Here is a 24,944-nt window from a genome sequence, read left to right on the forward strand (position 1 = left end):
AATAGACTTTATCGCGACGAAATTGCCATGATCGTGCCATTATATCGACGGAATTGCCCGCAGGACTGCCAGACGTTCGGACATGCCGCCGACAAAGCATTTGGGTCCAAGCGCCTTTACAGTGCTTGGCTGGACGAGCCAGGCCCGCTAACATGCATTAACGCCGGTCCATCGGACTCCGGAGTCAAAAGTCGGTTCCTTTAATCAACGCGAGGCCGCCGTGCGTCATTGCCTATCAATGTCCGCCTTGAGGTGGCTACCACGCCCGCTACATACTCGAACATTCCGGATTTCGGACGACCTGATCAAGGCACTGGAGTGCAATCCTTCTCATGCTGGGCCTCGGCCCGCGTGCGACTTCGGATCAGCGGTATAGGTGCTCAACACATTGTCGCCCGCCGCGCCCGTCGACTTCGATCACTAGAGTCTAGCGCCACTCCTGCCTCCGAGTCCAAGTATATAACGCTACCGGATGCCGTCGTTAGGTCCTTCTTGCCCTTCCCGGTCCGCATCCTTGATACGCGTTCGAGACACCCTCGGTGGGCTCGCCTTCACCATTGCATGGTTCTAGGATTCGCCTCTCTATCCACGTTACTAGGGCTTGCAGCTTCTGCCGCCTCTGCTCCGTCTTTGACTTTTCAGCAAGGGCTGGACGATGACGTACTGACGAACGTGCGGGATCGGCTGCTTGAGGCCGCAAGTCAAAGGTAGCGCATTCGCTCTGTGTTTGTTGTATGTTTTCACTCATAAACGCCTGGATTAGTTGGGAACTGGGGACAGCTGCGGAGGCCCTGACTGAAGTCTACTGGCCAACTTTAGCTGTCTTTCAACCAACTGCATTCCCCCCGAGCTTAAACGGGTCGTACAATGCATCTTCTGTTCTCGCTATAGCAGACACGTAAGTGCCATCATGCACAGGCTGTCTTCTCAACTGATTGCTATCGTAGCGTCGTCGCCGAAAAACCGTCAGAGTCGCTCATGCTCATAGAAGAGGGTGCAGTAGGCGATCCCGCAAGTACGTCATTTACCTCGTGGATGCAAGGCTTGTAGCTAATCTGTCCCCGCAAAGGTATCGGGAACGCGGTCCTACTTGCCAACTGGACTCGGCAAGACCTCTCTAACGCAAACTTCTCTATTGCAGCAGGCGAGGAATTGGACTACCTCCTCAATCAAGCTCCACGAACCGATGATGGCGCGATATCGCACCGCAACGACCAAGTCCAGTTATGGTGAGTATTCTCCCAAAAAATGCGGGAGGCCATGAACACGGTAAATCAAAATGCTTTACAGGGCGGACTTCATTTACATGGCTCCTCCCTTCATCGCCTATTTCGGGGCCCTTCAGGGAGGCGACGGAGGCAAAGCGACCCTTCAGGTCGCCTATGACCAAATTCGTCTCTACCGCAACTACTTGCGAGACGACAACGGCCTATGGAGGCATGTCACCCTTGGCACTTGGCAAGATAACACGCACTGGGGAACGGGTTGGTCAATCGTGTTCAAAGCCTTCATCCGATAACCTGACCAACAAATCACAGGAAATGGCTGGGTTGCTGCAGGAATGCTCCGCGTGATGGAGACCATGGCCAACTCTGAGTTCGCATCGGACTTCGAGGAACAATGTGCCGATCTTTCTACGTGGATCCAAGAAATCGTTAACGCAGCTTGGACCTACCAGGTATGTTTGATTCATCCTCGTACTCGCAGCCTGCGTCCTCTAATGCGAAGATGGCCAGAAACCCAACGGAACCCTCTATAACGTCCTGGACGACGACACCTCCTTCGCCGACAGCTCCTCCACCGCCCTCCTTGCCTCCGTCACCTACCGCATGGCCACGCTCACCAACGACCTAACCTACATCCCCAATGCCAACCTCGCGCTACAGCTCATCGAATCTAGCCTCGATTCCGATGGCTGGTTGCTGAACACCGTCGATCCGTACACGTTTTCGAGACCGACCGCATCTGGAAGCCACAGCCCCGAGGGGCAGGCGTTTGTACTTTTGCTTCACGCCGGCTGGCGAGACTATATTGCCTGGCTGGTGCTGCAGGTCATCGCAGGAAACATGACCATATGATATGGACTTCTGTATTCTTTCGTTGTTTGATAATGGGCTTTTTGGAGATTACGTTTGTAGACGATCGCACGACTAGAAATCACCAATGTATCAGAATGAATCGACTGGATGGGTACTGTATGTGTATGAAGTACTGGGCCGCATTGTTGCGTCTCATGCGTATAGACTGGATGTTGCGGTAACAAAATTGCGTTCGAAATGAACATGCATGCAAGATACATGGGCGCGTTACACGGTATCTCTCCCTCTGATGCTCGGTAAAGGTGTCTTATCCGGCAGAACCATTGCGGCCTTCGCACCTGGGCTCATCATGAGTTCCCGACTATAGAACCTCTCCCATAGAGCAGGTTCCGCAAGATACGGGTTAGCAAGGAGAAAGGACGCGAACGGTGATGAAAGTGGCTCTCCCTTTTTCACCGATGTCACCTCCTTGCCACTGTCACCAATGTCCTCCTCGACCAGCGTGGCGTTAAGGGGAAAGACCTCCTCGGAGGTAGTCGGGGGGAGGTCCTGCCCAACGAGCATGATCCCGAAGTGTACGAGCTGAATCCAGAAATATGTCATGGTGACGTGGAATTTGCGTCCGTCGGATTGCGTCTTGTTCGTGGCGATGTAGTGTTGGATGCCATCGAATATGTCGTTCTTGCCCTTCTGGCGCCCGTGAACCTTCAGCAGGACGTATGCGACCCGCACGTGCGTGTAATGGTCCCAAGAGGGCAGGTCGGCGGCCTTGAATCGCGCCAGGAATGCATGGTCGGGCAGGCTCGCCTCGTCCGCAATCGCGCGCTTTACGTATTGAGAAACGCGAGTCTCCGTTTGCTCTCCCTGAGTTTGCGATACTTGTGCGGGAGCTGACGAGAATGATACATTCTCTGCTGGGTCGTATTGACCTGATAGTGTCCGGCAGAGCCAGCTGATGCCTGTGGGGATACCAACGTCCTCCGTGACGACGGACGCAGGAACGATGGTCCAGATACGTCCCTGACATACGGCTGCAAACATAGGGTGAAGTTCTGGGATGCGAATCGCATTTGGTAAGTCTTGCTTGTTTGCCAGACTAGGATCACAAGTGAGCTGCGAACAGTTTTCGAGAGATAGTTAACTGACATCAGGAACGGGATCTTTTGAGAGACCTCGACGCCGAGTTCTTGATCAAGCTCGTTGAAAAGGAACTTGAGCTCTGTGAGGCTTTCCTCTAGGAAGTTCCTGTCGGCCGAGTCGACCATCCAGATGATGGCCTCCGTGTAGGAGAAGTAGTATTTGAGGAGGCTCCGCATGTGCCCGCCGCACCCTCCCCCGAGATCCCAGGCCACGAAATAGTCGCGCGAGTCGGGAAATCTGAGCGACTCGGCGTTGAAACCGATCGTCGGTATCGTCTGCATGACACGGTGCAAGTTGCCGTCCTTGAGGAAATACAAGAGTGTCGTTTTGCCGGTGTAGTGGAGACCCAGGATCAGAATCTTGCGCGTCCGTCGAGGACTTATGAAGATCTCGAGGAGTCTGTTGAGCATCGTCGCCATATCCGAATACGATTGCTGGACGGTCGAACGAAGCTGAATGAGAAAATTGGCAGAGGAGGTCGGGGTCGGGCTGCAAATAACGTGTTGAAACTCCCGCCTTTATAGCCGCAGCGCGGGGCATATGGCTCGCACGAATGACTTGGATGCTACACGTTGAGCCGCCGACATGAAGGCCTGGGGATCGACGTGTATATATCATGCCGCAGCATGCATAGCCTCATAGATGAGCTGTCGACTACAGCATCCATTGGTATCCATCAGTCAAAGTACGACGTATCAGAGTCATACGCACCTCGAAGTGTTCATGAGCTGTGATGGAGAAGCGTTAATGCCCAGCTTTCCGTGAGTCGTCAAAGTGGTAAAAACCGTCAATGATGAAGCGTCGACTAGCATCCATACCATCTTCGGTCGACTTTGCACTAGCTAACCAGGGCGTAATGTAGTGAAGGACTCGAATTGCGGATTTAGAATATAAGTCAAGCTCGTATTCTTGTGCGATGAATAGGGCATTCCCTGGAATAACGTGTACGATGTTAGTGGCGAAGAATGCTGCGAAGGGCCGTTGGAGCCAGATAGAATTGGGATGAGAGAACGATAATTATAGGAACTATAGCAGACAAATGCAGAAGAGCAGGTACGCAACGGGCATGGCACTATATACACCCAAGTCAATAAGCCATACGCTTGCAAACTGCACAACAAGAGGAACGCACACTCGGCTCATAACCGCCTCGCCTTCTTCGACCGCGTACCTCCAACCTTGATCGCCGTCCTGTCCGATATTTGCTTCAACATGCCCCGGACCTTTTCCCCTTCCACCGCCAGGAGCGCCGAAGTGAGCGCTTTCCTCCCCTGCCCGTACTCCTTCATGATCAACTCCCACTCCATCAACCCTCCAAGCTCCTCCGCCCGCTCCTCGATCTTCTTGAACATCTTCACCGCGCACTGGTACCCCGCCTCGTAGCTGTTGCGATTGCTCTTCTTGAACCCGCAGTTGCCGCCCGACGTCCAGAATATGGGGTTTCCCTCTCCCGTAGTGAGCGTAGCGATCGTGTTGTTACGCGTCGATTGGAAGTAGAGCCGTAGCCGTTGTCTCTTGTCGGAGGCGAGGTAGTTGTACTTGCTCGCCTCACCTTTTATCGGGGAGAAGGCCTTCTCGTCTTTCGGAAAGCTGTTCGGACCAGCCGTGGGCGGCGCATCGTTCTCTGGCGGGGTTGAAGGTATCGGCAGCGAAGTCGGTTCACCGCCCTCCGGGTGCGCCAGCTGGTTAAAGAACTCGGGCAAGAGAGATGAGGACGTGGATTGCCTAGCAATCAGGCGGGGCTGCCTGGCAGCGTGCTGGAGCAGAGAGCGCGATGCAGTCCGAATCATGGTCGTAACCTGTGCGGCTCGTTGGTACATACACTTGTACTGTAGCGGAAAGCCAACGACACGTACAGTCTGCCAGGCCGTCGCCGCGGTCGCAAGCTGCGAAATAATAGACGCCCGTGGACTGGTGCGTGTAAGCGCGCAAGCACAACCCGGTTTTCCGCCACAATCCGACCTTCACCGAGTCTCCCCCCCCATCACCGAGTCCCCTTCGTCATGGCCGTACGTCCCTCACCAGGTCATATCCACCCGCAATGCTCACGACGGTCATAGCTCGCCACCACCTTCTACAACACCTTGGTCAAGCGCAATAGTGAGTGACCACGCCGAGTTTGCTCGGCGCCCTTCAACCAACTTCCCGCTCAACAGGCGTCTACGTGACCTCCATCTTCGCGGGCGCTTTCGCGTTCGGCATCGGATTCGACGTTGGAATTACCGCGCTCTGGGATACCTGGAACAAGGGTGTATGTCCTGATTCAACTCACTCGTCGTTTATACTTGACCTTACCCTCGCTTGTACAGAAACAATGGAAGGATATCCGCGCAAAATACATTGAACAGGACGAGTAGACTTGTAAATCCCTTATAATGCATGACGAAGCCCCCGGAGGTGCAATACATACAGGCCAGGGTCTTTGATCCACAAAAACGCAGTGATCGCACGTCCACGTCGCCATCAATTCGAAGTTCGACTCCTGCTTGCATATAACCGTCCTACTGGGCTGTACCGCGCACGAAAAGCAGAGAAAATGCATCCGTGAAACATGTCCCGGATCTGGCAAGGTCGCATGCCGTGCAGGAGCAGACCTCACTGGGTTTTTGGACTTCACCTATATGCATACGGTCGACCAACCACGCTGCACGTTGTCCATGAAGCAGAGAAGCTATATCCGTGGTCCACGAGATATCCATGGTCACTCCGGTGCTCGTCGGGTGCTCGGTGTGAACCCAATACTTCGCCATCCACGCTAGGTTGATGCAATCTGAGGACGGGCAAACAATTAGTACCATTTGAGGTCATGCACACCCACTGAACTCATATATACCGAACCATAGAGTGCCGTTCTCGATTACCGACAAGGACTCCGGACGCATGGCACGCCTACGCACGTTGTCCTGCTTCAGTTACAAGTAGGACTTGCCGACTGCATCCTCACGTTGTGACTGTCCTGACGAACATTGAATCACCCAATGGAAGACCGACGGTTCGACCAACAAGGAATGTATTGAAGCAGGTGCAGCGGAACGGCCCGGACCAGGGTATGCTGTTTTGTTTCTACTCACGGAGCGCTATCCTGGTTATATTCAACGCATATATTCACCTTGAGTGGCGAATCTGATATGTCAGAACGAAAAACAACCGCATATGACTCCTTTCATAGAGTGCACTTGACGACGATGGGCGCCGTCAGGCTGCGTATTTATAGTCCACGCACGAGGCGGGTGATCATGCGTCTCTTACGCGGAACAGGGATTTGGAGACTTCAGAGACGGCGTTTTCCTTCTCCTTGTATCATACTCACAACATGGTATCGCGGGCTTACACGCGGGATACGGGCGCGGGCGCCGGGCTAATCCTCTGAGCACCTCCGCGTCGAGAGCAAAGATCGAAGTCGCGAACGTTTCGGAGGCTGACGAGACCTCAGGTCTTCCAACTGGCGGCCTATCTATCCCCGGTTTTCGATAGTTTCGCTCTCACCGATCGTCGATGCACCGTGAGCGCCAGCATGTCGTTCTCCCCGGGCGGTCGCATCCCGGATTGCCGGGTGCAGACGAGTTGTCGTGCACGCGCATGCGACCGTCGCCCGCGAACGCACGCAGGGCGCGCAAGCAGCAGATGGGACGAGCTAGGAACGACGACCTAATCCCTATATGAAAGAACCACGAAACGGGGCCGTGCGAGCATACAAGAGTCACGAGGCAGTCGGTTTAGACTACGTACCGTTGAACGAGGCCGGACCTGGCAGAGCGTGTACGTGCCAAGAAGCGTTTGTGGACGGCGAGAGGGCGTCGAGGGTCATGGGTCCGCCATGCGCCCGGTGCATGACCATGCACGCTAGGATCCGCTGGGAAGCATGTGCGGTACGATGCGGCACGCACCAAAATTCTTGTATGGAAGGAACGGCGTCACTGGCCCAGCGCTGCAACGACAAGGGAGCGAGCCCAAGCCCAAGTTTAGGACGGGCCTGGACGGGATTCCCTGGAATTAGGCGTGGCGTTGTGAAGATGCAGGGCACGATTTGGCAGTTCCATATTTGAGTGGTGGATATTTCTCATCTCGCGTACACGGAGATAGTATCGGTTTCTCCGCCGACGAGGGGGCAGAAATAAGGTAATACATGATGTCTATAGAGGGACTGTGACGAGAAGAATCTACTGTCGAATTCAGCACTGGATATCACACCACGTTTGCGGTACGAGCTTACTTGCTCAGAAGTGCTGGGTCGGCATGCGCGCCATCTGGCCGCTCTGACTCCAAAGGGGGGTGATGCCCATCATCTTCGCGCGCTTGATCGCCTTGCGGAGCTTGCGCTGGCTCTTCCACGTGAGGCGGGTATGGGTGCGGGGCAGGATCTTGGCCATGGACGTCTGGAAGGCGGAGAGGAGCGTCGCATTTTTGTACTCCCATGACGGGTCGATCGCGAGCTGGTGGAACACGTCCGTCGAGCGCGCCGACGAGGCAGACGGCCCGAGCTGCGGCGGGCGCGAGAACCCCGCGCGGCGGAAGGTGCGGCTGGAGATCCGGAGGTCGCCAGGTTGGAGGAACTAAGGTGTGAAGAAGCGGAGAAGGTAAGCCAGGCGGAGATGCAAGTGACAGAAACGGGGAGGTGGGCTTACGTAATTGGCGCGGAAGTTGTGAAAGTTGAGGGGCATGTTTCCTGCTATTTGTGAGCAGCGCTAGTTCAGCAAAACAAGGCCGGAGACTACGTGAGCGGGTCGGGACGCACAAGTCGCGAGTTGCTGCTGCTGCTCCGCGGTCTCATCGATCGTTCTGATCATTTGACCCCAGTCAGCGCCAACAGACTCGTCGTCGAGTTGGCGGGCGGACGACGAGAACGCGCGGACGGTGTGCGCGACTTGCGCGCCGCATCGTTGCGTTCGTTGCAGGACGGCGGCCAGCATGGGTGTGGCGGCAAAAGCCAAGGCGCTCGATGATCACATGACTGCGCTGAGCGGGAGTTGCCGAGCAGCGTCAGCGGGTTTCAGTGTGCCCTGGGAGCGTGGGTGGCTGCTGAGCTCGTTATGAACGTCTTCGAACAGTCGGAAGTGTTTTTGGATTGGCTTGACGAAAGTGATCAAACCGTAACATAAGATAAGCCCGAGTCGAGAACTCGACAGACCGCAGACGTAGCGAGAGCCTAGAGGTAATATGATGTAGGGACAGTAGCGTATACACATCTAGGGCCGCCGGGTCGGGTGGACGGGACGGCGACCTCGTCCATCACCTCACCCTCCATCACCCAGCCCGCCAGCCACCAACAACACCGAACAACCGCGTTTTCCTGGAAATCCATCTTGTGTTTCTGTTTTCTCTGATACACGAGACGCATCTCCCTGCTATCCGGATCACGGCCGGGTAGCCTGCACTGCGTGTTACCAGGCGCAACAGACCTGCCCCACGGAAAAAGCGGGCTCCAACGTTCCACGCCTCGAGTCCATCTCGCTTCCCAGCCCACCCGACCAAGGCGACCACCACCGTCCCCCGCCCGTCTCGCTCGAACTCGTCCGATGAGTGGTTGATCATCCCGCCCCCCACGACCGTGCCGCCCGCCACTCTTTTCTCCGTCTTTTCTCTCCCCGATTTCACTGCCCCGCCGCCGCCGCCAACACCCGCGTGGCAGTCCACACCCGCCGTGTTTGCTGCCACCGACATTTCCAGCGCATCTCTGCCACTACCAGGACGACGACCGTGCTACGATGTCGGACGCAACGGGCGCAGAACGGCGCGGCACGTCGCCGCCTGCCCCACACCACGCACCTCACCGCCTCAACCGCCAGGCCCCCAGCCCGCTCATCTTCTCGCCCGAAGCCATCTCCCCACCCACCCCGCCTCTCCGCCCCTATCCGCAGACGCAGCCGCCCAGCGCCGGGGCCTCCCACTCGCAGCTTCCAGGCGCCGTCTCATCCTCGTCCGGCTCCAATTCGGTCTCGATGCCGTTCGTGCGCCGGCACGTCACCCGCCGGCTGAAGGCGGCCAAGGCGGACTGCGACAAGGAGCTCCAGCGGGTGACGAACAGCATCACGCAGTACTTTGAGCAGAAGCTGAAGGAGAGCGAGGTCGAGCAGCAGGCGGAGCGCGAACAGCGGGGGAGGGAGCGGGAGCGGGAAAGGAAGGAGAGGGACTACGAGCGCGAGGCGGAGCGCGAGGTCGCGAACGCGATGGAACGCGAGCGGTCCTGGCGGGAGTATGCGAGTGATTCGCCGGAACCGACTCGGGAGCCGTTTACCTTTCAACCACACGATCTGAGCATGGCGCTGCAAGAGCAACACCGGGTTCAGGATGGCGCGTCGGAGGCAGGCGACGAATCCGATGCCCGCGCTCGATCTCACAGTCGTGGCCATAGCCGACAACGTACGTTGTCTGCTCTCTGCCACGGTTTATCCTGGTTGCCGCGTCCGTCTTGCCAATGCACGAGCTAATATATGCCACCTTTCTGGTGACCTACAGCCTCCCGACATGCGCATTCAACGGCGTCCTCGTCCCCGGCGCCCATGCGCCAACGACCACCCTCCTCGTCCTCCGTCATGATGCTCCCGCCACCAGAAGTTCCGTCCCGCAAACAAGGCTCCGGCGCCCCCATCGCCGGCTCTTCCACGCTCGGCGCGCATTCGCAAGGCATGATCTCCCGCCGCCTCTCGCGGAGCATCCACATGCAAGCCCGCCCGACCGCGTCCTCGGCGTCCTCGCGTTCTACGTCTCGCTCGCGCTCGCCCATGCCGCCCACGACGCAGCCCGGCTCCTTCTCCGAGGTGTGGTCTCAGCAATCCGCCGGCTCGGGCGGCGCAGGCTCGGGCACGATCTCGCCGAACGCGACGCGTGACAACAGGCGCTCATCGCGGGTCCTCGTCGACGACCCCGTGGACCCGATCATGTCCGCGCTCTACGCGATCATCGGCGTCGCGACCGACATCCAGGACATGTCCGTCGCGCAGCTGACCGCGAACCCGAAGGTGTGCGAGGCGCTCGTCCAGCGCGTGCAGGCGATCGGCCGCATGTGGGACGAGCACCCGGACTGGCACGGCCGCAACTGGTACGTGCAGGTCCTGCTCGCCGTCGCGAGCCTGAGCCGCGTCGTCGAGTGGTGGGAGGCGGAGAAGAACTTTTGGAACTTTGACGACGAGGGCGAGGAGAAGGACGAGCCGCTCGCGTTCGTGATGAAGCCGGCGGAGGAGGAGAGGGACGAGGAGCGGTCCGCGGCGGTGGAGCCGACTCCGACGGCGGAGACGGAGCGGGAGAAGGAAGGCGTGCGCGCCGCCCCTGCGTTTCAGAGTGGACTGCTGCTCGCGCCCGAGGAGGCCGGCAAGCTACGCATGTCGAGGACGACGTCGCAGGGAAGGAGGTCGAGAGAGGACGTGGCGAAGGCTAAGGACCTGCAGGACGCGATCCACGAGAAGGAGCAGGAGCTCGCGTCGCGGCCGTACAGTGCGGAGAGCGCCCGGGTGCTGGCGACGGAGCGGCTGAGGCTGCAGGCCGAGACGGCGCAGAACCGGAACATTGTGATGGAGCTCGACCAAGACGGCGACAAGATCCTGTGGGTCAATTACGCGTGGGCCGTTGTCGTTGGGTAAGTGGTGGACGCATTTCTCCCTTTCTGCATACGTTTCGTGCTGACGGTGGGTTGCAGCACCGAACCGGAAGAAGTCGCTGGGACGAAGATTACGCGCATGCTGGCTCCTTCCGATTGGCATGTCTTCACCGACGCGTGCAGGCGCCTTGATCAAGACGATTCGCATACGGTCGAGGTCAAGTTCCGCATGCTCGTCTACCCTCCGAACGACGATAGCAACGCATTGCACTACCAGCCCTTCGAGGGTAAGGGTATGCTCATGGTCGACCGCGAGACGGGCCATCCCAGTCATACGATGTGGGTCATCAAGCCTATCGGTCCCCCGGAGGACCAACCAGCGTCGCAGACTGTCTGGGACGTGGCCGGCGACGTTACCGGCGATGCCGCCGACGAGTCCATGTACGAACCAGCGGACGAAGAACCGACGGGCAGGCAAGACATGTTGTCGCCGGTCACGCCCTTCCCCTTCGCACGGCCGGTGAACACCCAGCCGATCCTATGCCGGATCTGCGAGTGCAACGTCCCGCAGTGGTACTTCGAGAAGCACAACGAGACCTGCGTGGAAGTGCACCGACTGGAGGCAGAGATCGCAGAGTGCAACGAGTCCATCGCCGAGCTGCGGAACACGATCCGCGGCCTCACAGCGTCCATCGACCGCTCGCCGTCGCCTGCGAACGCGCCGGAATACCGGGGCATGCCCATTCTCAGCCCCTCGAGCAGCCCGAACCAGGGCAGCCCGCTCCGGTACTTGAGCAGCAAGCTGCAGAGGCTCGGGATCAAGAAGATGCAGAGGCGGGTCTTGGAGCAGCTCGAGGATATCTTGCAGTTGGCGGCGGAGGTGTCGATACCTGCGCTTAAGGAAGACGAATCGAAGGAACCCATCGAGAGGCAACGGCTATTGTCACCGTCGTCGGAACGGAAGATGACCCAGATTCGAAACTGGTCGAAGCCCTCGTCCGAGGACGCAGCGCTCACCCAGCTCTTGGACGATGCGGAGAGGGTGATGCGTCAAAAGCTCGACAACGTTGTCCGGATGCAGAACACGATCAGGTATACGGAGAAGGTGCGGCAGGAGTGGGAGGAGAGAGTGATGGAATGCTTGAGTACGATGGGCGACGTTGATGAGGAGGAAAGTGACGAAAGCGAGTACAGCGATCAAGGAGATTATGCCGGGGGTTATGCGAGCAGCACCAAGAGCGAGTACGCGTTCAATGGAGAGGAGCCAGAGGCGTCGAGCGAACCAACGCCGCTCGCGGTCACGCCGCCCATTTTGGCTCCGTCAGAGATGCCAACACAGACGCAGCCCATACCGCTTGCTGCACCAAGGCCAGGGCCTCCGCCGCCACCACCACCACCACCACCAATGTCGAGGACGGGGGCCAGTCTTGCGACCAGGTCATCCACGCCCTCTTCTGTGTCGTCTCCCTTGGCACTTGTACCTCCCATCGTGGCCTCTCCATCGCCACCTCCACCTATCAACCTCGACGAAGGAACTCTCAGACTCAACACGGATCTACGGTACTACCTTCCGGAATTGTATCCTCAGGTCCAATCCCCTGGAGGCGTAAGCCGCTCGTATAGCCAGGGCGATGTCCGCCCGTCGCCGGACATGGCTTCGCCGCCCCGTAACCGAGACGACGCCACGAGTACGCGTACCATCCGATCCCAGAAGTCGTCACAGAGCCTGCAGCAGGTCTTTGAGCCTCGTTCAATGCTTACTCCGCCCATGTCGCCGCTCGTGTCGCCTCGTGACGTGACCGTCAAGAAACATCGTCGGCAGTCCACTGCGCACAACCTGATGAGCCCGACAGTCGGGGTCGCGGCTCTGTCTCCTCGCCTACCAGCTCCAGCGCCCATGTCGAGGACGACTCCGACCTCGATCAAAGACTTCGAGATTATCAAGCCCATCAGCAAAGGCGCCTTTGGCTCCGTGTTCCTTGCCAAGAAGAAAGCGACTGGAGACTACTTCGCGATCAAGGTGCTCAAGAAGGCAGACATGATTGCGAAAAATCAAGTCACCAACGTCAAGGCAGAGCGCATGATTCTCATGAAGCAGTCCGAATCGCCCTTCGTCGCGAAGCTCTACTTCACCTTTCAGAGCAAGGAGAACTTGTACCTCGTGATGGAATACCTCAACGGCGGCGATTGTGCCGCGCTAATCAAAGTACTCGGATGTCTTCCGGAAGAGTGGACAAAGAACTACATAGCCGAGGTCGTGCTTGGATTAGAATCTCTGCATCGCATGGGCATCGTGCACCGGTAAGAGTCTCGAAATGCCCGTCACGTCTCGCTGCAGTATTGACCTCCTTCTTAGTGATCTGAAGCCCGACAACCTGCTTATTGACCAGCATGGACATCTGAAACTCACCGACTTCGGTCTGAGCAGGATCGGTCTGCTGGGTCGTCAGACTCGCGATCCTCAGGTTTCGCATCGGCCCCCTGCCAAAATTAGCCCGGGGTCACGACCTCCGTCCATTGACATGGCGAACTTCTCGTCGCCCATGACATTGGATCCAGCGTCCGGTTCGTATTTCAGCCAGAGGACGCAAATGCTGCCCCGCCTTGGATCCACGCCGTATCTCAACACGCCTACAGATGACCCGGACTCGTCTGGGTCGACGCCGGATTCGCAGCCAGGTGTCCGCCGTGCGCCGAGACCGAGCGAGAGTCCGCTCACGTCGTTCGCGACTGAGTTGACCACTGATCTCCGCTCACACTCGAACGGCACGCCCCCTGCAGAACAGCGCTTCGTGGGTACGCCTGATTATTTAGCGCCGGAAACCATTCTAGGTCTTCGTGGCGACGATGCTGCCGTTGATTGGGTGTGTGATGTTTGATCTGTTATTACGTGAATATGAATTGACGCAACTTTCAGTGGGCTTTGGGCGTAATCACTTACGAGTTCCTTTACGGTATCCCTCCTTTCCACGCCGACAGTCCCGGGAAGGTGTTCGAGAACATACTTTCTGGAAATATTGAGTGGCACGAAGACCTTATCGAGTATTCACCGGAAGCGCGCGACTTCATGCAACGGCTGTTGACCCTGGACCCCTCGAAACGTCTGGGGACCAACGGCGCAGATGAAGTCAAGGCTCACCCATGGTTCTCGGACATTGTATGGGACCAGGTTACGACGCGGGAGGCAGCCTTCATTCCGCAGATCACCGACCCGGAGTCCACGGATTACTTCGACCCTCGAGGTGCTATCAACCAGATGTTCGACGACGATGATCTCGTGGTTTCCGCTCAGAACGCCGGCGAGAGTCCTAGCGCTGTGTCAGAACTGACTTTGCCAGCGGCGGTTCCAGTTACAGCTGTCAGTCGCGAGGCATCGGGCTCTCCGGGCGACGACAGCTTCGGTACCTTCAACTTCAAGAACCTTCCCGTTCTGAAGCAAGCCAATGACGAAGTTATCCGCAAGTTGCGGACGGATCAGATGGCACCGATCGCCCATGCACTCTCGGAGTCGAGTGCACATTCTCGGAGGCGTAGCATTTCGCACCGAGTCAAGAAGCCTCCCAGTGTTGTCACGACATTCGACCCCAAGAGCATGCCTCCAAATCCACCTTCTCCTGCTACTTCGACCTCCTCGGTTGCATCCTCACCGTCGCGTGCCAGCTTGCCGCCGTCCACGCCCGGAAGCGCCACTAGCCACGCCCGCAAACCATCGGAATACAGCGCCATCGAGCGCTTCAAACACAACCAGATTGAAGGGGAGGGTATCCGCCGACCAAACTCGATGCCGAGCCGGTTACGCACCGCGTCCGTCTCCACGAGCAGCGCTGACGGGTCGGTTAATTCGGAGTGGCCCCAGTCCAGCGGGCAAGGCTCGAGTCACTTCGAGCCCAACACGCCGCCGTCGTCCGTGGTCTCGATTGACCTTAGGAAAGCGCCTGATCCAAGCGACCGCGCGGTGACCTGCCTCCTCGCGGAGGACAATCCTATCACCGCGAAGATCCTCGAGACCTTGCTCATCCGTCTCGGCTGTCGCTGTGTCGTGGTTGCGGACGGGTCAGAAGCGATCAGCGTGGCCATGGGAGACATCAGTGAGTTTCATATCAATTAGTCTCCTGATACTCGTGTTTCTGACATCCGCTTCTTGCAGAGTTCGATATCATCCTTATGGATCTGCACATGCCTGTCCGTGAGTATCGGGGTTCAGTCTAGTGAGAATATCGCGCTAATTCTTTGAATTTCCGCAGTCGATGGCGAAGGGGCTGCCCGGTACATCAAGAGTACCAACGGCAAAAATACGAACACTCCTATCGTTGCCGTCAGCGCCTATAGCGGCACCGATCCGCACGAAGCCAGCAACCTATTTGCTGCCTCACTAGCCAAACCGGTCCAAAAGGCCGATATATTGAACGTGTTCCGTCGACTTGGCTTCAAGACGGCGCAATCCACAACTCAAGGCAAGGGCGCGGAAACCAAGGTGACCCCGGTACGATGAAGGGAGTGGCGTTCCAGTTACATACAGCTGTGGATTTCCTTTCTCGTCGTCTCATGCTTACTCTACCCATTCGTTCTCTACTCTATCAACTTTCCTCTCCGGCCTCTGGTCTCGTTGCTCACGACTTCATGATATTACTGTCTCTCAACCTCACAATCGGCATCCCATCGCATCACGATCATACTCTTTTCTCCCATTAGTCCGCATTCTGCTCTGCAAACATTCCCTTGATATCTCCTGCATTTGTACGTGTAAGTATAGATTCATCGCGCCCCACCAACACGTTTGGAGCCTGTACTTCCAGTCGAGACTGGCCCTTTCCTCCGTCCTGCGTTGTGCCATACCTAGCAATCGGCATCATTACCTTGATTTGGGTAGAATCGGCGAATGTGAGACGAACGGACAGCGCGCTGTATCCGCATGCCACGCTCGGCGTTCGGATTAGCGCCCAAGCCTCTACCGATGGCGGGGCCGTGGGTCCTGCGCCATTTCGCAACAGCTTTGGTTGTTTTGTTACTTTCTCTACAGTTCCCTGCCAGCGCAAACAGCTCCGATCACGATTTAAGACCGTGACTAGTTCAGGCTCGCGCAACATTCGACCTACTTGAACAGAACTCCCCCGGGTTTTATCGGTTCTGTCGGCCGTGGGCGTCATGGCACATCCTCCCGCATTGCAACGTAAGTCTGATCGCATATCATGTTTTAACTCCCAGTCATTCCATCTATCCACAACTCTTCTGAATGACTAGGTCATTGCCGTGCACAATCCTCATAATCCAAACAACGGCTGATGATCGACGTGAACAGGTACTCCCGGGATTCCGTACGGAGATAACGGCCACGAAGCGCGACGTGCCAGTGTTTCATCATCATACTTCCCTGAGGCAGAGTCCCAGGCAGGCACATCGCGGAGTCCCACAGACGCACCATTCCCCGGTGGATTTGTTCGCGCACCGTCGTTTCCGGTGCCTACGATACCTGAAGTCCTGGCTCCCACCGGCCAACACAACAACGGGTATCTGACGGCGTACGACACGTCCAGTCTGTTCTTCGACTCGCCCTCGCCGAGCAGCCCCAACTATCCGACACAGTATGAGTTCCCTAGGCCGGTATCGGACACTGCGGTTCCTCTGCATATACCGAGGCCTGCTCGACACAGTTCGCTAGAAGGCGCGTCCACAACCTCATCGCCCCCCTCCGCTGGTGCGATTCTGCACCGAGCCAGGACCTCCCCCGCCCCAAAGCTTCCTCCAAAGCCTCGACTGCACCCTCCCGGCCATGGCAATATCTCGTATCCAGATCTACGCCCAAAATTCGAGTTGTATCCACCACCGCCTCCGCGGCATGATACGAAGCCGTCGCCGCCACATATCACTGCTACCCCCGAGCAACAAAGCCCCTCACGCCCTCCTCCGTTGCTGCCGCCGAAGCCCGATAATATACTGTATCCGCCACTGCCGCCCAAACCGCCACAGCTGCAACATGCTGATGCCGCGAATGTAGAGCATCACGACCCTGTTCCCGCTCCTTCAGGTGTTCCGCAGTCTCCCGTACCTCTTGTTTCCGCGTTCACCTCGCCCTTACCGCAATTCAGTGCTGCTGCGAGCCCGTTGAACGAGGAAGATGACCAGCTGGCTCGCGCTCTGGCTTTATCGATGACTGAGCAGGGTCCGGCATCCCATCATGATGATGAGGATGAGGCGTTAGAGGCTGCAATGCGCGAATCGTTGCTCATTCATCAGGCGGCCAGCGGGCCACCGTCGGCTCACGATGACGACGATGCGCCGACACCAACGGCGTCTGCTTGGTCTGGCTGGTCTCATAAGGATTTACAATCTACGCCTGCAACCTCGTCATCATCACACGAAAGCCTCTCGAACGGTCCAAGCTATGCAAGCTCGCTTGCTCCTAGCAAGAGCAAGTTATCACAAATCGAGGAGGATGAGGCGTTTGCGCGCCAACTAGCACAAGAGGAAGAGCAAGCTGTTGCTGCTGAGCTTTCGGCAATGCAGGCAAAGACGGCCGACGCATCATCCTCTACTGTATCGTCTCCAGAGCCTCCGCCACCCTGGACGCCTCCAGAAGCCGGCCCTTCTACGCTGAGCGCTCCATCGTCCTCCCCCTCACTATCTTCACTCCATGATCGCACCCCTTCGCCGGTCCGGACACGGCGTCATTCGGAGAGCCCGAACAACGTCCGTCCGCTGCCACGGCCCAACAGGGCTTCCATGGCTATGCCCTCACCGCCCTTGCCTAACACACGACCTCCCAGCGTGGACGTCGCGTCCCTTCATCCACCTTCGTTGCCGAGTACGCGGCCGCCCAGCATGGACGCCATGTCTCCCCCGCCGCCTCAATTACCAACATTGACGCGGCCCACGTCTGTGGTGAGCGCGTCGGAGCTGACTGGCGTGAACGAGTTGTGGTTAGAGGAGGAGTCGCCTACCCTCCTTGAGCCCACTCCAGCGCCATCGGCGAGGTTCATCGATCCAGAACTCACCCGCGGCATATGTAAGTTGCTTTGAACGCCTTCGAGCGCACCTAGAGCACCCATCTTACTTTTGGCACCCAGCGATGAGCTTTGCGGCACCGAACCTGGCGGAGAGCGCACTGCCTGAACTCGCGGTCCCGGATGTGGTAGAACTACCCTACGGGAAGGCAGCACCGATGCATATACAGGCGCCAAGCTGGCGGCAGATGCTCAAGCTGTTGGCTAGGATGAGCGGGTCTAGGATAGAGCCTACCGTCGAAGCGATAGCTCAAGTCAAAGACGGCAGTGGCTTGCGGCTCAGAGCGGTCGTGCAGTTCGTGAAAGCGAGTCTTCCTGTCTTGTCCGTTCCCGGCGCTGCTGACAAAGTTGTAGGTTCATCCAGCATCACCGGACTGGCGAACGATCCTCTATCTGACCATCGATCATGATGTACCTCCATCAACGCCGAACGCGTGGCGATTCACGAACGGCGACGTCGGGACGCTCCCGTTCTCGTACACGCTGTCCACGGTCCCCGCCCTCCTTCGGGACAGCCCGGACGCGCCGCTCGCGAAGTGGTACGCCGTGCCGGCGACGCAGAGGCTGCCGTACCCGACGCTTCCCATCGAGTTTCCCGACCTTGCGCTCTACCTGCACGCGGCGCTGCAGGAGTCAAGGAAAGCGATACACGACAGCTCGAGCGGGATGCGCCGGTTGGCGCGCATGGTGGACGACTTTTATCCGAAGGAGAAGGAGGTGGACGATCTCTCGCCGAAGAAGCCGTTCTTCAGGCGGCTCATCGGGCGGGGTAGAAACAAGGAGGGCGGGAGGAACCAGGACACGTACGAGCTGGTCACGCCATTTATTGCGAGCGAATGGGGCTAGACACCGTTACTGTAAACTGAGTCTCGCCTGTCAAGAATGTTAGCTACCTTGCTTACGTCTAGTATGGACAGGGACAGCTTTCTGCCCCCGCTCGGTGAGGTCTTTTTCCAAATCTATGCGGGTCATCATTGCGTTCAACTTGGGGGCGATAGAAGCGTTGGGCCCGATCCAGTGTTTGCAACGTACTCTACACTATATAGCACGAAGGATGATAACGGAAGGGAGGTCGAGCGTGGAGCAAGCGTGAGACAAGTGACCCGCGAAATGAACACAATGCAGAACTTGCATCGGACCCGCGATAAGTCTGCCTCCATCGCTGTCGGCAGAGGGTGGTTCAATACAACAATTTCTTCGCCTTTTACTAAGGAATTCCGTGGACCACCCTCACTGCAATGCCGCATACCAATTTCTCGCCACCTCAGGTTGCCTGAGCTTCATGTTTTGACCTTCTGCAGGTTCGCTACTTTTTTTTGCTGAGTAGTTAGAGGTCCTGTGTAGCTCTTTGAAGTCTCGTTTTTGCTTGCTTTCCTTGCTTGGAGCTCACTGCGTCTGCCCTTAAATATGCTCGTGGTCGCATGAAGAACGTGAACCCGATGAAATAAGCCATTGTCCTTGTGATATACTACATTACACCGCCCCTTCCTATTATAAACATAACCCCATGGGTGAAAAAGTCTACTATCTAAGGAGGACGCTTGCGAAACGGCTATATAAGTCAAGATGAGTGGAACATGCGTATGTAAACCATATCGTGTCGAATCGTGATGTATTCATGTAAGAGGGAGACGATTAAGGTGCGCGGACGACCGGACGGTCGAGCTCCTTGACGAGCAGCTCGTTGACGGCCTTCGCGTTATCCAGATACACTGATAGCTCGGATGTCAATATGCCTTGGTCAGAGCAGTGGTAGGAAGACAAGCGCTCACCATGATGACCCGCGTACGGAACCACGTACATCCGACCCTCGGTGTTGCCGGCCTTCTTCAAATTCGCGACGGACTGGCTGCCACCCTCTGGGTCCATCCAATCGTGGTCTCCGTACACGAACGTGACCGGAATCTTGAGCGCCGCGACGCGGTCCACGAGCGGTCGCCTGGCGTGCGCGCCCGGCGCGAGGATGTGGCTGATGCAGTACTCGCCCGAACCCTTGGCGAGGGTGATGTTGAGGATGTACTCGTGCATGTCGCGCGTCTCCTCCTCGGTGAGGCCGGAGAAGCGGCGGGAGGAGTATTTGCCGACGAGGAGCGGGCCCCAGAAGAGCGAGGAGCGGACGAGCTGGAAGGGAGAGAAGCCCTCCTCCCACAGGTAGGTGAAGACTTTGCGCATCTTCGTCTCCTTCTGCTTCTCGGCGCGCTGCTCGGCTTTGATCTTCTCGACGCGGGGAGGGGAGGCGGGTTCGGCCGTGCCCGCGGCGCGCTTGGCCCCGAAGCGCGCGGCGAGGCCAGAGCCGGAAGGGGCGCCGGAGCCGGCGTCGGGGAGCTCCTGGTCGGCGGTTTGCGACTCGGTGAGCTCGCGCGAGGGCTCCTCGGTGCTGTCCGGGTCGCGGGGGACGCCGGCGGGGGAGAGGAGGACGAGGCGCTCGACGCGGGACGGGTACTTGAGCGCGTAGGCGACGGAGAGGTAGCCGCCGAGGGAGTGGCCGACGAGCTGCATGCGCTCGAGGCCCATGCGGACGCGCCACTGCTCGAGCGCGTCGATGAAGAAGGCCTCGGCCTCGGCGACGCGCGCGTCCGTGTCGGCGCGGCGCGCTTTGACGGTGAAGGGCACGCGCGCGGAGCGGCCCATGCCGAGCCAGTCGAGCGCGTAGACGGAGGTGTGGCGGCGCGCGGCCCAGGCGGCGAGAGGGGGCAGGTTTTGGAAGAAGAAGCCGAGGCCGGCGCCGTAGCCGTGGAGGAGGACGGCGGGCGCGGGCGCGGTGGGGGAGGGAGAGGTGGAGGTGATGGAGAGGGTGTTGAGGTAGTGTTTCGGTGTTAAGAGCGGGACGCGGCGCGAGGTTGCGGTGACGGGTCCGGCGGAGGGCGTGGAGGGCGGGGAGGCCGAGGGGCGGAAGTACGGGAGGCGGCTGAGGGGGAGGTGATTATCAGCACGGATTTCGAATCGTAGCATGGGATCAACCGCTGGCGTACCGTAGGAGACGTTCTTCCGCGAGCTGGGCCTCTTTCTCGCCGACATTCCACCTATAACGTCGTTCAGTTACGATTGTCGGGATCAGAGCGGGAGTGGCGTTGCTCACCAGCTGCGGAAGCTGGCCGTGAACGAGCTTGGGATCTCCTTCGCTGGAGGCAGCGGCGGCAGGCTCGCAGTGGCGGCGGCCTCGAGGATGGATGCGGCGGACATGAAGGTAGGAGGTGAAAGGGGTCTATAACGAGTATTAACCAGGTCGGCGGGGCCTGCTATTATAAAGCTGCATGCAGTCCTCCGGGTGGCGACCGTGCCGGATGAGGAACGTCACCACGTGGCTGTGCGGAGGTCCTGAAGGGCCGAGAGCGTACGTGGTGATGGCGTACGAGCTGGGGATTGCGCAGTATGGTACAATATTTCTACGGACATGGGAGGGCGCTCGACGGTGCGCAGGAGCTTGCGGAGGGTCAGACAAGGCGAGACACCGGGGATAGGGCGGAGAGTATTATATTGCTTGGGCATATCGTCGGTATATATGAGTTCGTGAGGTTGGTGGGATGTACACAGCATACCGTTAATATCGACCTCTATAGCTCTTTCTTAACGTCCGTCTTGTTGCGGGCCACCAGTTGCTCCTCGACCCAGTCAAACGCTGCGTCGGTCGCCTTCTCCACCGGGTGGTCGAACAGATAGGGGAGGACGGGAACGATCGAGAGGCCAGTGAGCGTCGGACCCCAAGTTTTGACTTTCACATTCTTCGTATTGACGAACGCCTTCTTCGCCTGATTCACCGCAGTATGAATCGTGAATGCCGGAAGAGCCCTACGAGCGCACGAAGTGATTCGTTCAGTTACGGCGATGAACGAAGCGTTGTGATGCTCTTACATGGACGCGATGGACTGGAACACGGCGCGCTTGACGGCGACCATGCCCAGCCGGGTCGGTTCGGAAAAGTTGGCAGCTTCGACGGGCGATGGGCCGCGCCTCGAGGCCTTGTAGGTTTCGAAGCTGACATCGCCCGCGAGGTAGAGCCAGGAGATGCCGTATGCAGCGGTTACGACGTAGGGCGGCACGACCGGCCTTCAGATCCCGGCACATTCACATTCAACGTTGTGCACGTATAATGACGTGTTTTGAGAATCGCATGTACGAGCTGTCTGTCGGGAGCGGATTCACAAACGGAGGTAATGAAGGGCATTCACCTGAACGCTTCGCCGACGTCACTGGTCTGCGCGTAAGCTCGTCGTCACAAACCAAGCCACGGGGAACGGAGAAGAGGGACACCGGAGACGTACGTAGGCAATGTAGCGCGAGCCCGCTCGGAGCGCGGTCTGTATGCGCGAACCGTACGCCATGTAACGCAGGTTCGAGTTGGTCGAATCTGCGTCCTCGTCGGCGAGGGTCTTGACCTCCTTCTGGGCCGCAGCGGGGAGAAGCTCTTCCACGGTCGACGACATATTGATGGTGATCTACAGTCTCTTGAGATGACGATGCAAATGCAGCGTTGACGTTGTGTTGAAGGGAGGCTAGAGTGAACGTGCGTAGAAAGAGGATAAGCTCGGGAACGTAACGTCAGAGCGTGATCGTATTGACCGGGGCCTTGCGTTGTGGCTGAAGCCAAGTGAAGCGTCTTCACTCGCCCTCTCCTCCGAGTCACTCCCGCCCCGCCCCCATGGACCTCCTGGCGCCAGCACTCCCTCTGCCTTCCACCCCCGCGCCTGCGACGCCACACGCCGGCGTGCCCGACGACGACGCCGAGAAGATCAGCGCGTACTACTCGCTCGTTTTCCCTGACTACACCTATTACCTCCAGACGCTCAATGTCACCATTGGCCGGCGCTGCCCAGCTGGCCCATCCTCCTCCACCGCCGACGCTGCCACCGTCGACGTCGATCTCGGCGCCCTCAAGAGTGTCTCGCGCCTGCACGCGCGCATCGAGTACGATGAGGACCAGGAGCGCTTCGTTCTCATCGTCGTCGGCCGCAATGGCGCGTGGGTCGACGGCATATGGTCCGGCAGCGGCAGCAGGGTCCCCCTCGGCGAACGGTACGTTTCCTCGTCCTCCCTACCTCCCTCACACTCTCACCACGCCCTTATCGCGTGCATACACGCATACGTCCGCTCCGCTACGTGTCTTTGTCCGTCCCCATGTCTCTGATTCTCGAACCCGCACCAGATCACAAATCCAGATCGCCTCGCGCACCTTCCACTTCGTTTTGCCGCCTCCGCCTGCCCCGGAAGACTCGCCGTCGCCGAGCTCGGGCTCCTCCGGTCAGCTACGCCGCTCTCCCTCCGTCGATATCACCTCCATGTCATCCCCACTCTCGGAACCGGCCGTCTCCCCTCCTCCACCTTCTGCGTCCACCCCTCCCGCGAACACGAAGCATCCCCCTGCGCCACCCCATGCCTCTACTACCATCACCACCGCTACCGTTAAAGGCAAGACGAAGGACAACCACCCGACCGCCGTCCCAACAAAGAGCACCACATCAGGCAAGGGCAAGGGAAAGGCGCCCGCAGCGAACAAGAAGAAACGGAAAGCCCCACCCGAGCCGGATCGTGCTTCGTCGCCCTCCTCCTCGTTCGTGAAAGTCGAGGACGGCAGCAACGAGCCGGAGAAGGAGAAGGAGCCGGCAGGCCCACCGCCCCCGAAACCTACCCTTACGTACTCGCAATTATGCTACCGCGCGATCAAGTCGCACGGCGGCAAGGCGACCCTGCATGAGATCTGCGCCTGGGTCATGGACCACTTCGAGTGGTACCGGCTCAACCGCGGAACCCCGTGGGAGGTGTGTGACCCCCGCCCTCACGTCTACCCCGGCCGTCGACGCGTTGCTAACCGAGAGTACGTGTACAGAGCTCGATCCGGCATAACCTCTCCTCCTCGCGCGCGTTCAAGAAGCTCGAGCGCGTGGCGGGCGAGGCCGGGCGCGGCAAGGCCTTCCTCTGGGCCGTCGACGAGAACTTTGAGCACACGCTCGCGCAGCAGGAGGCGCGCTACGCTACGAGCCAGGCGCCCCAGCCGCCTCCGCAACCGAAGAAGAAGCAGCCGACGACGGCGGAGCGGAAGAAGGTGGAGAACAAGCCGAGTCCGTTCACGAGCCGGCCGCTCGAGTTTAGGAAGGAGGGCAGCGCGAGTGGGGCCGCGACGCCGAGTGCGGAGCAGGAGCAGGGGCACGGGCGCGGGCACGGGCAGCAGGAACCGCCGGGCGTACACCAGCAGCCGACGTTTATAGTGCAACCGCAGGCGCCGATGGTAGCGCAGGCGGCGTCGGCGGTGGCGCCTCCACCTCCTCCACGACCGATATCGACCGCACCGAAGTCGCAGGCTGTGGGAGGACCCTCAGCGCAGAATCCGAATCCGACTCCGACTCCAGGCGGTATGCCGCGGTTGCCGCCCGACCTGCGCGTGCCGATCGTCGTCGGCCCGCTCCCGCCGTCATACGTTCCTCCTCCCGCTCCCGCCGGGTCGCAAACGCCGGCGCCGATCGTGCTGCACGACAACACGCTTTTCCTGAATCCGGCTATCTTTGCATCGCTCTCGGCGGAGCAGTTGAAGGCGCTAGAGGCGCTCGGCGCGGCAAAGGCGCTCGAGATTTTGCAGGGGTATATCAAGCGGTACATGGACGAGAAGAGGAGGGCGGCGAGGGGAGGGGCGAGGGGGCGTGGGAGGAAGGTCGGGAGGGGGAGGGGAGGGGCGGTGGGAGGGCAGCAGCAGCAGGGGACGGGGCCAGGGCAGGCGCATAGAGGTCAGGGAGAGATGCAGGTAGATTCGCAGGAGCAGCAAGGAAGGAAGAACGACGCCGCGGTGGGAGCGGGAGGTGGGCAGCGCGCACCGTCTCCGGTGATCGTTATTGACGACGATGACGATGAGGCTCCTGCGCCGGATGAGGGCCCTGTGGCTAAGCGGCGGCGCGTGGAGGGCGGGACGCAGGCGTGACCGATCGAGATCGGGTTGCCCTGTCCGTTCCTTCGTCTTGCTGGTCCTTTCCCTTGCGTCTGAGAAGGCTTGGGCTCCGGACGGCTGCGATGTGGATCTGCGATACCCAACCATACATACCTAGCGATGTAGATGTTTCACGCGCGCTCGGCTAGAGGTCGGTTCGTCTTGCGACGTGTTCATGATTCAACTGTCGTGATTCGTGTTTCCTGTTCTCGTGGGATGTAGTAGCTTACGTTCTACGCGGTAATGTGCGCCGACACGCGCTGGTAGATTATAGCATACTCTTTTGAGCGCGTGATGCGGCTCTTTCTAGTACCTAG

At 58.8% G+C, this 24,944-nt stretch overlaps 10 protein-coding genes across 10 annotated transcripts; 5 read left to right on the plus strand and 5 right to left on the minus strand.

Moving 5' to 3' along the window:
* Positions 1–218: 218 nt before the first annotated feature.
* On the plus strand, positions 219–2,175 carry PUNSTDRAFT_84245 (Six-hairpin glycosidase). Its single transcript, XM_007381745.1, has 7 exons — positions 219–707; positions 764–898; positions 948–1,015; positions 1,070–1,229; positions 1,291–1,484; positions 1,539–1,678; positions 1,737–2,175. Exons 1-7 carry the CDS (start codon positions 562–564, stop codon positions 2,076–2,078), a joined length of 1,185 nt encoding a protein of 394 aa, XP_007381807.1. The 5' UTR covers positions 219–561; the 3' UTR covers positions 2,079–2,175.
* A 131-nt stretch (positions 2,176–2,306) lies between these two features.
* On the minus strand, positions 2,307–3,589 carry PUNSTDRAFT_132390 (Arf-domain-containing protein; the record flags this gene model as incomplete). Its single annotated transcript, XM_007381746.1, has 2 exons — positions 2,307–3,135; positions 3,186–3,589. The coding sequence occupies 2 exons, from the start codon at positions 3,587–3,589 to the stop codon at positions 2,307–2,309; spliced, it is 1,233 nt and encodes a 410-aa protein (XP_007381808.1).
* A 454-nt stretch (positions 3,590–4,043) lies between these two features.
* On the minus strand, positions 4,044–5,054 carry PUNSTDRAFT_50961 (translational machinery component). Its single transcript, XM_007381747.1, has 3 exons — positions 5,036–5,054; positions 4,312–4,978; positions 4,044–4,251 (listed from the first exon to the last, which is right to left on the minus strand). Exon 2 carries the CDS (start codon positions 4,967–4,969, stop codon positions 4,319–4,321), a length of 651 nt encoding a protein of 216 aa, XP_007381809.1. The 5' UTR covers positions 4,970–4,978; positions 5,036–5,054; the 3' UTR covers positions 4,044–4,251; positions 4,312–4,318.
* A 128-nt stretch (positions 5,055–5,182) lies between these two features.
* Positions 5,183–5,536, plus strand: PUNSTDRAFT_132392 (ubiquinol-cytochrome C reductase UQCRX/QCR9-like protein; the record flags this gene model as incomplete). Its single annotated transcript, XM_007381748.1, has 4 exons — positions 5,183–5,188; positions 5,240–5,279; positions 5,336–5,430; positions 5,489–5,536. 4 exons carry the CDS (start codon positions 5,183–5,185, stop codon positions 5,534–5,536), a joined length of 189 nt encoding a protein of 62 aa, XP_007381810.1.
* Positions 5,537–7,396: 1,860 nt separating this feature from the next.
* PUNSTDRAFT_43263 (uncharacterized protein) lies at positions 7,397–7,840 on the minus strand (the record flags this gene model as incomplete). Its single annotated transcript, XM_007381749.1, has 2 exons — positions 7,397–7,732; positions 7,805–7,840. The coding sequence occupies 2 exons, from the start codon at positions 7,838–7,840 to the stop codon at positions 7,397–7,399; spliced, it is 372 nt and encodes a 123-aa protein (XP_007381811.1).
* Positions 7,841–8,806: 966 nt separating this feature from the next.
* PUNSTDRAFT_50963 (uncharacterized protein) lies at positions 8,807–15,525 on the plus strand. Its single transcript, XM_007381750.1, has 6 exons — positions 8,807–10,752; positions 10,813–13,014; positions 13,070–13,577; positions 13,631–14,801; positions 14,861–14,899; positions 14,958–15,525. The coding sequence occupies exons 1-6, from the start codon at positions 9,716–9,718 to the stop codon at positions 15,203–15,205; spliced, it is 5,205 nt and encodes a 1,734-aa protein (XP_007381812.1). The 5' UTR covers positions 8,807–9,715; the 3' UTR covers positions 15,206–15,525.
* Positions 15,526–16,625: 1,100 nt separating this feature from the next.
* On the plus strand, positions 16,626–18,560 carry PUNSTDRAFT_99721 (uncharacterized protein; the record flags this gene model as incomplete). The annotated part of the gene is made up of 3 exons (XM_007381751.1): positions 16,626–17,716; positions 17,778–18,019; positions 18,069–18,560. Exons 1-3 carry the CDS (start codon positions 16,861–16,863, stop codon positions 18,558–18,560), a joined length of 1,590 nt encoding a protein of 529 aa, XP_007381813.1. The 5' UTR covers positions 16,626–16,860.
* Positions 18,561–19,149: 589 nt separating this feature from the next.
* PUNSTDRAFT_99724 (alpha/beta-hydrolase) lies at positions 19,150–20,897 on the minus strand (the record flags this gene model as incomplete). Its single annotated transcript, XM_007381752.1, has 4 exons — positions 19,150–19,426; positions 19,487–20,622; positions 20,687–20,737; positions 20,794–20,897. 4 exons carry the CDS (start codon positions 20,895–20,897, stop codon positions 19,350–19,352), a joined length of 1,368 nt encoding a protein of 455 aa, XP_007381814.1. The 3' UTR covers positions 19,150–19,349.
* Positions 20,898–21,168: 271 nt separating this feature from the next.
* Positions 21,169–22,286, minus strand: PUNSTDRAFT_125224 (uncharacterized protein). The gene is made up of 4 exons (XM_007381753.1): positions 21,977–22,286; positions 21,884–21,909; positions 21,567–21,761; positions 21,169–21,503 (listed from the first exon to the last, which is right to left on the minus strand). The coding sequence occupies exons 1-4, from the start codon at positions 22,136–22,138 to the stop codon at positions 21,269–21,271; spliced, it is 618 nt and encodes a 205-aa protein (XP_007381815.1). The 5' UTR covers positions 22,139–22,286; the 3' UTR covers positions 21,169–21,268.
* A 57-nt stretch (positions 22,287–22,343) lies between these two features.
* PUNSTDRAFT_50967 (uncharacterized protein) lies at positions 22,344–24,929 on the plus strand. Its single transcript, XM_007381754.1, has 3 exons — positions 22,344–22,727; positions 22,858–23,470; positions 23,539–24,929. Exons 1-3 carry the CDS (start codon positions 22,354–22,356, stop codon positions 24,619–24,621), a joined length of 2,070 nt encoding a protein of 689 aa, XP_007381816.1. The 5' UTR covers positions 22,344–22,353; the 3' UTR covers positions 24,622–24,929.
* The last annotated feature ends 15 nt before the right edge of the window (positions 24,930–24,944 follow it).

Source organism: Punctularia strigosozonata (assembly GCF_000264995.1).
Source record: "Punctularia strigosozonata HHB-11173 SS5 unplaced genomic scaffold PUNSTscaffold_4, whole genome shotgun sequence".
NCBI lineage: Eukaryota > Fungi > Basidiomycota > Agaricomycetes > Corticiales > Punctulariaceae > Punctularia > Punctularia strigosozonata.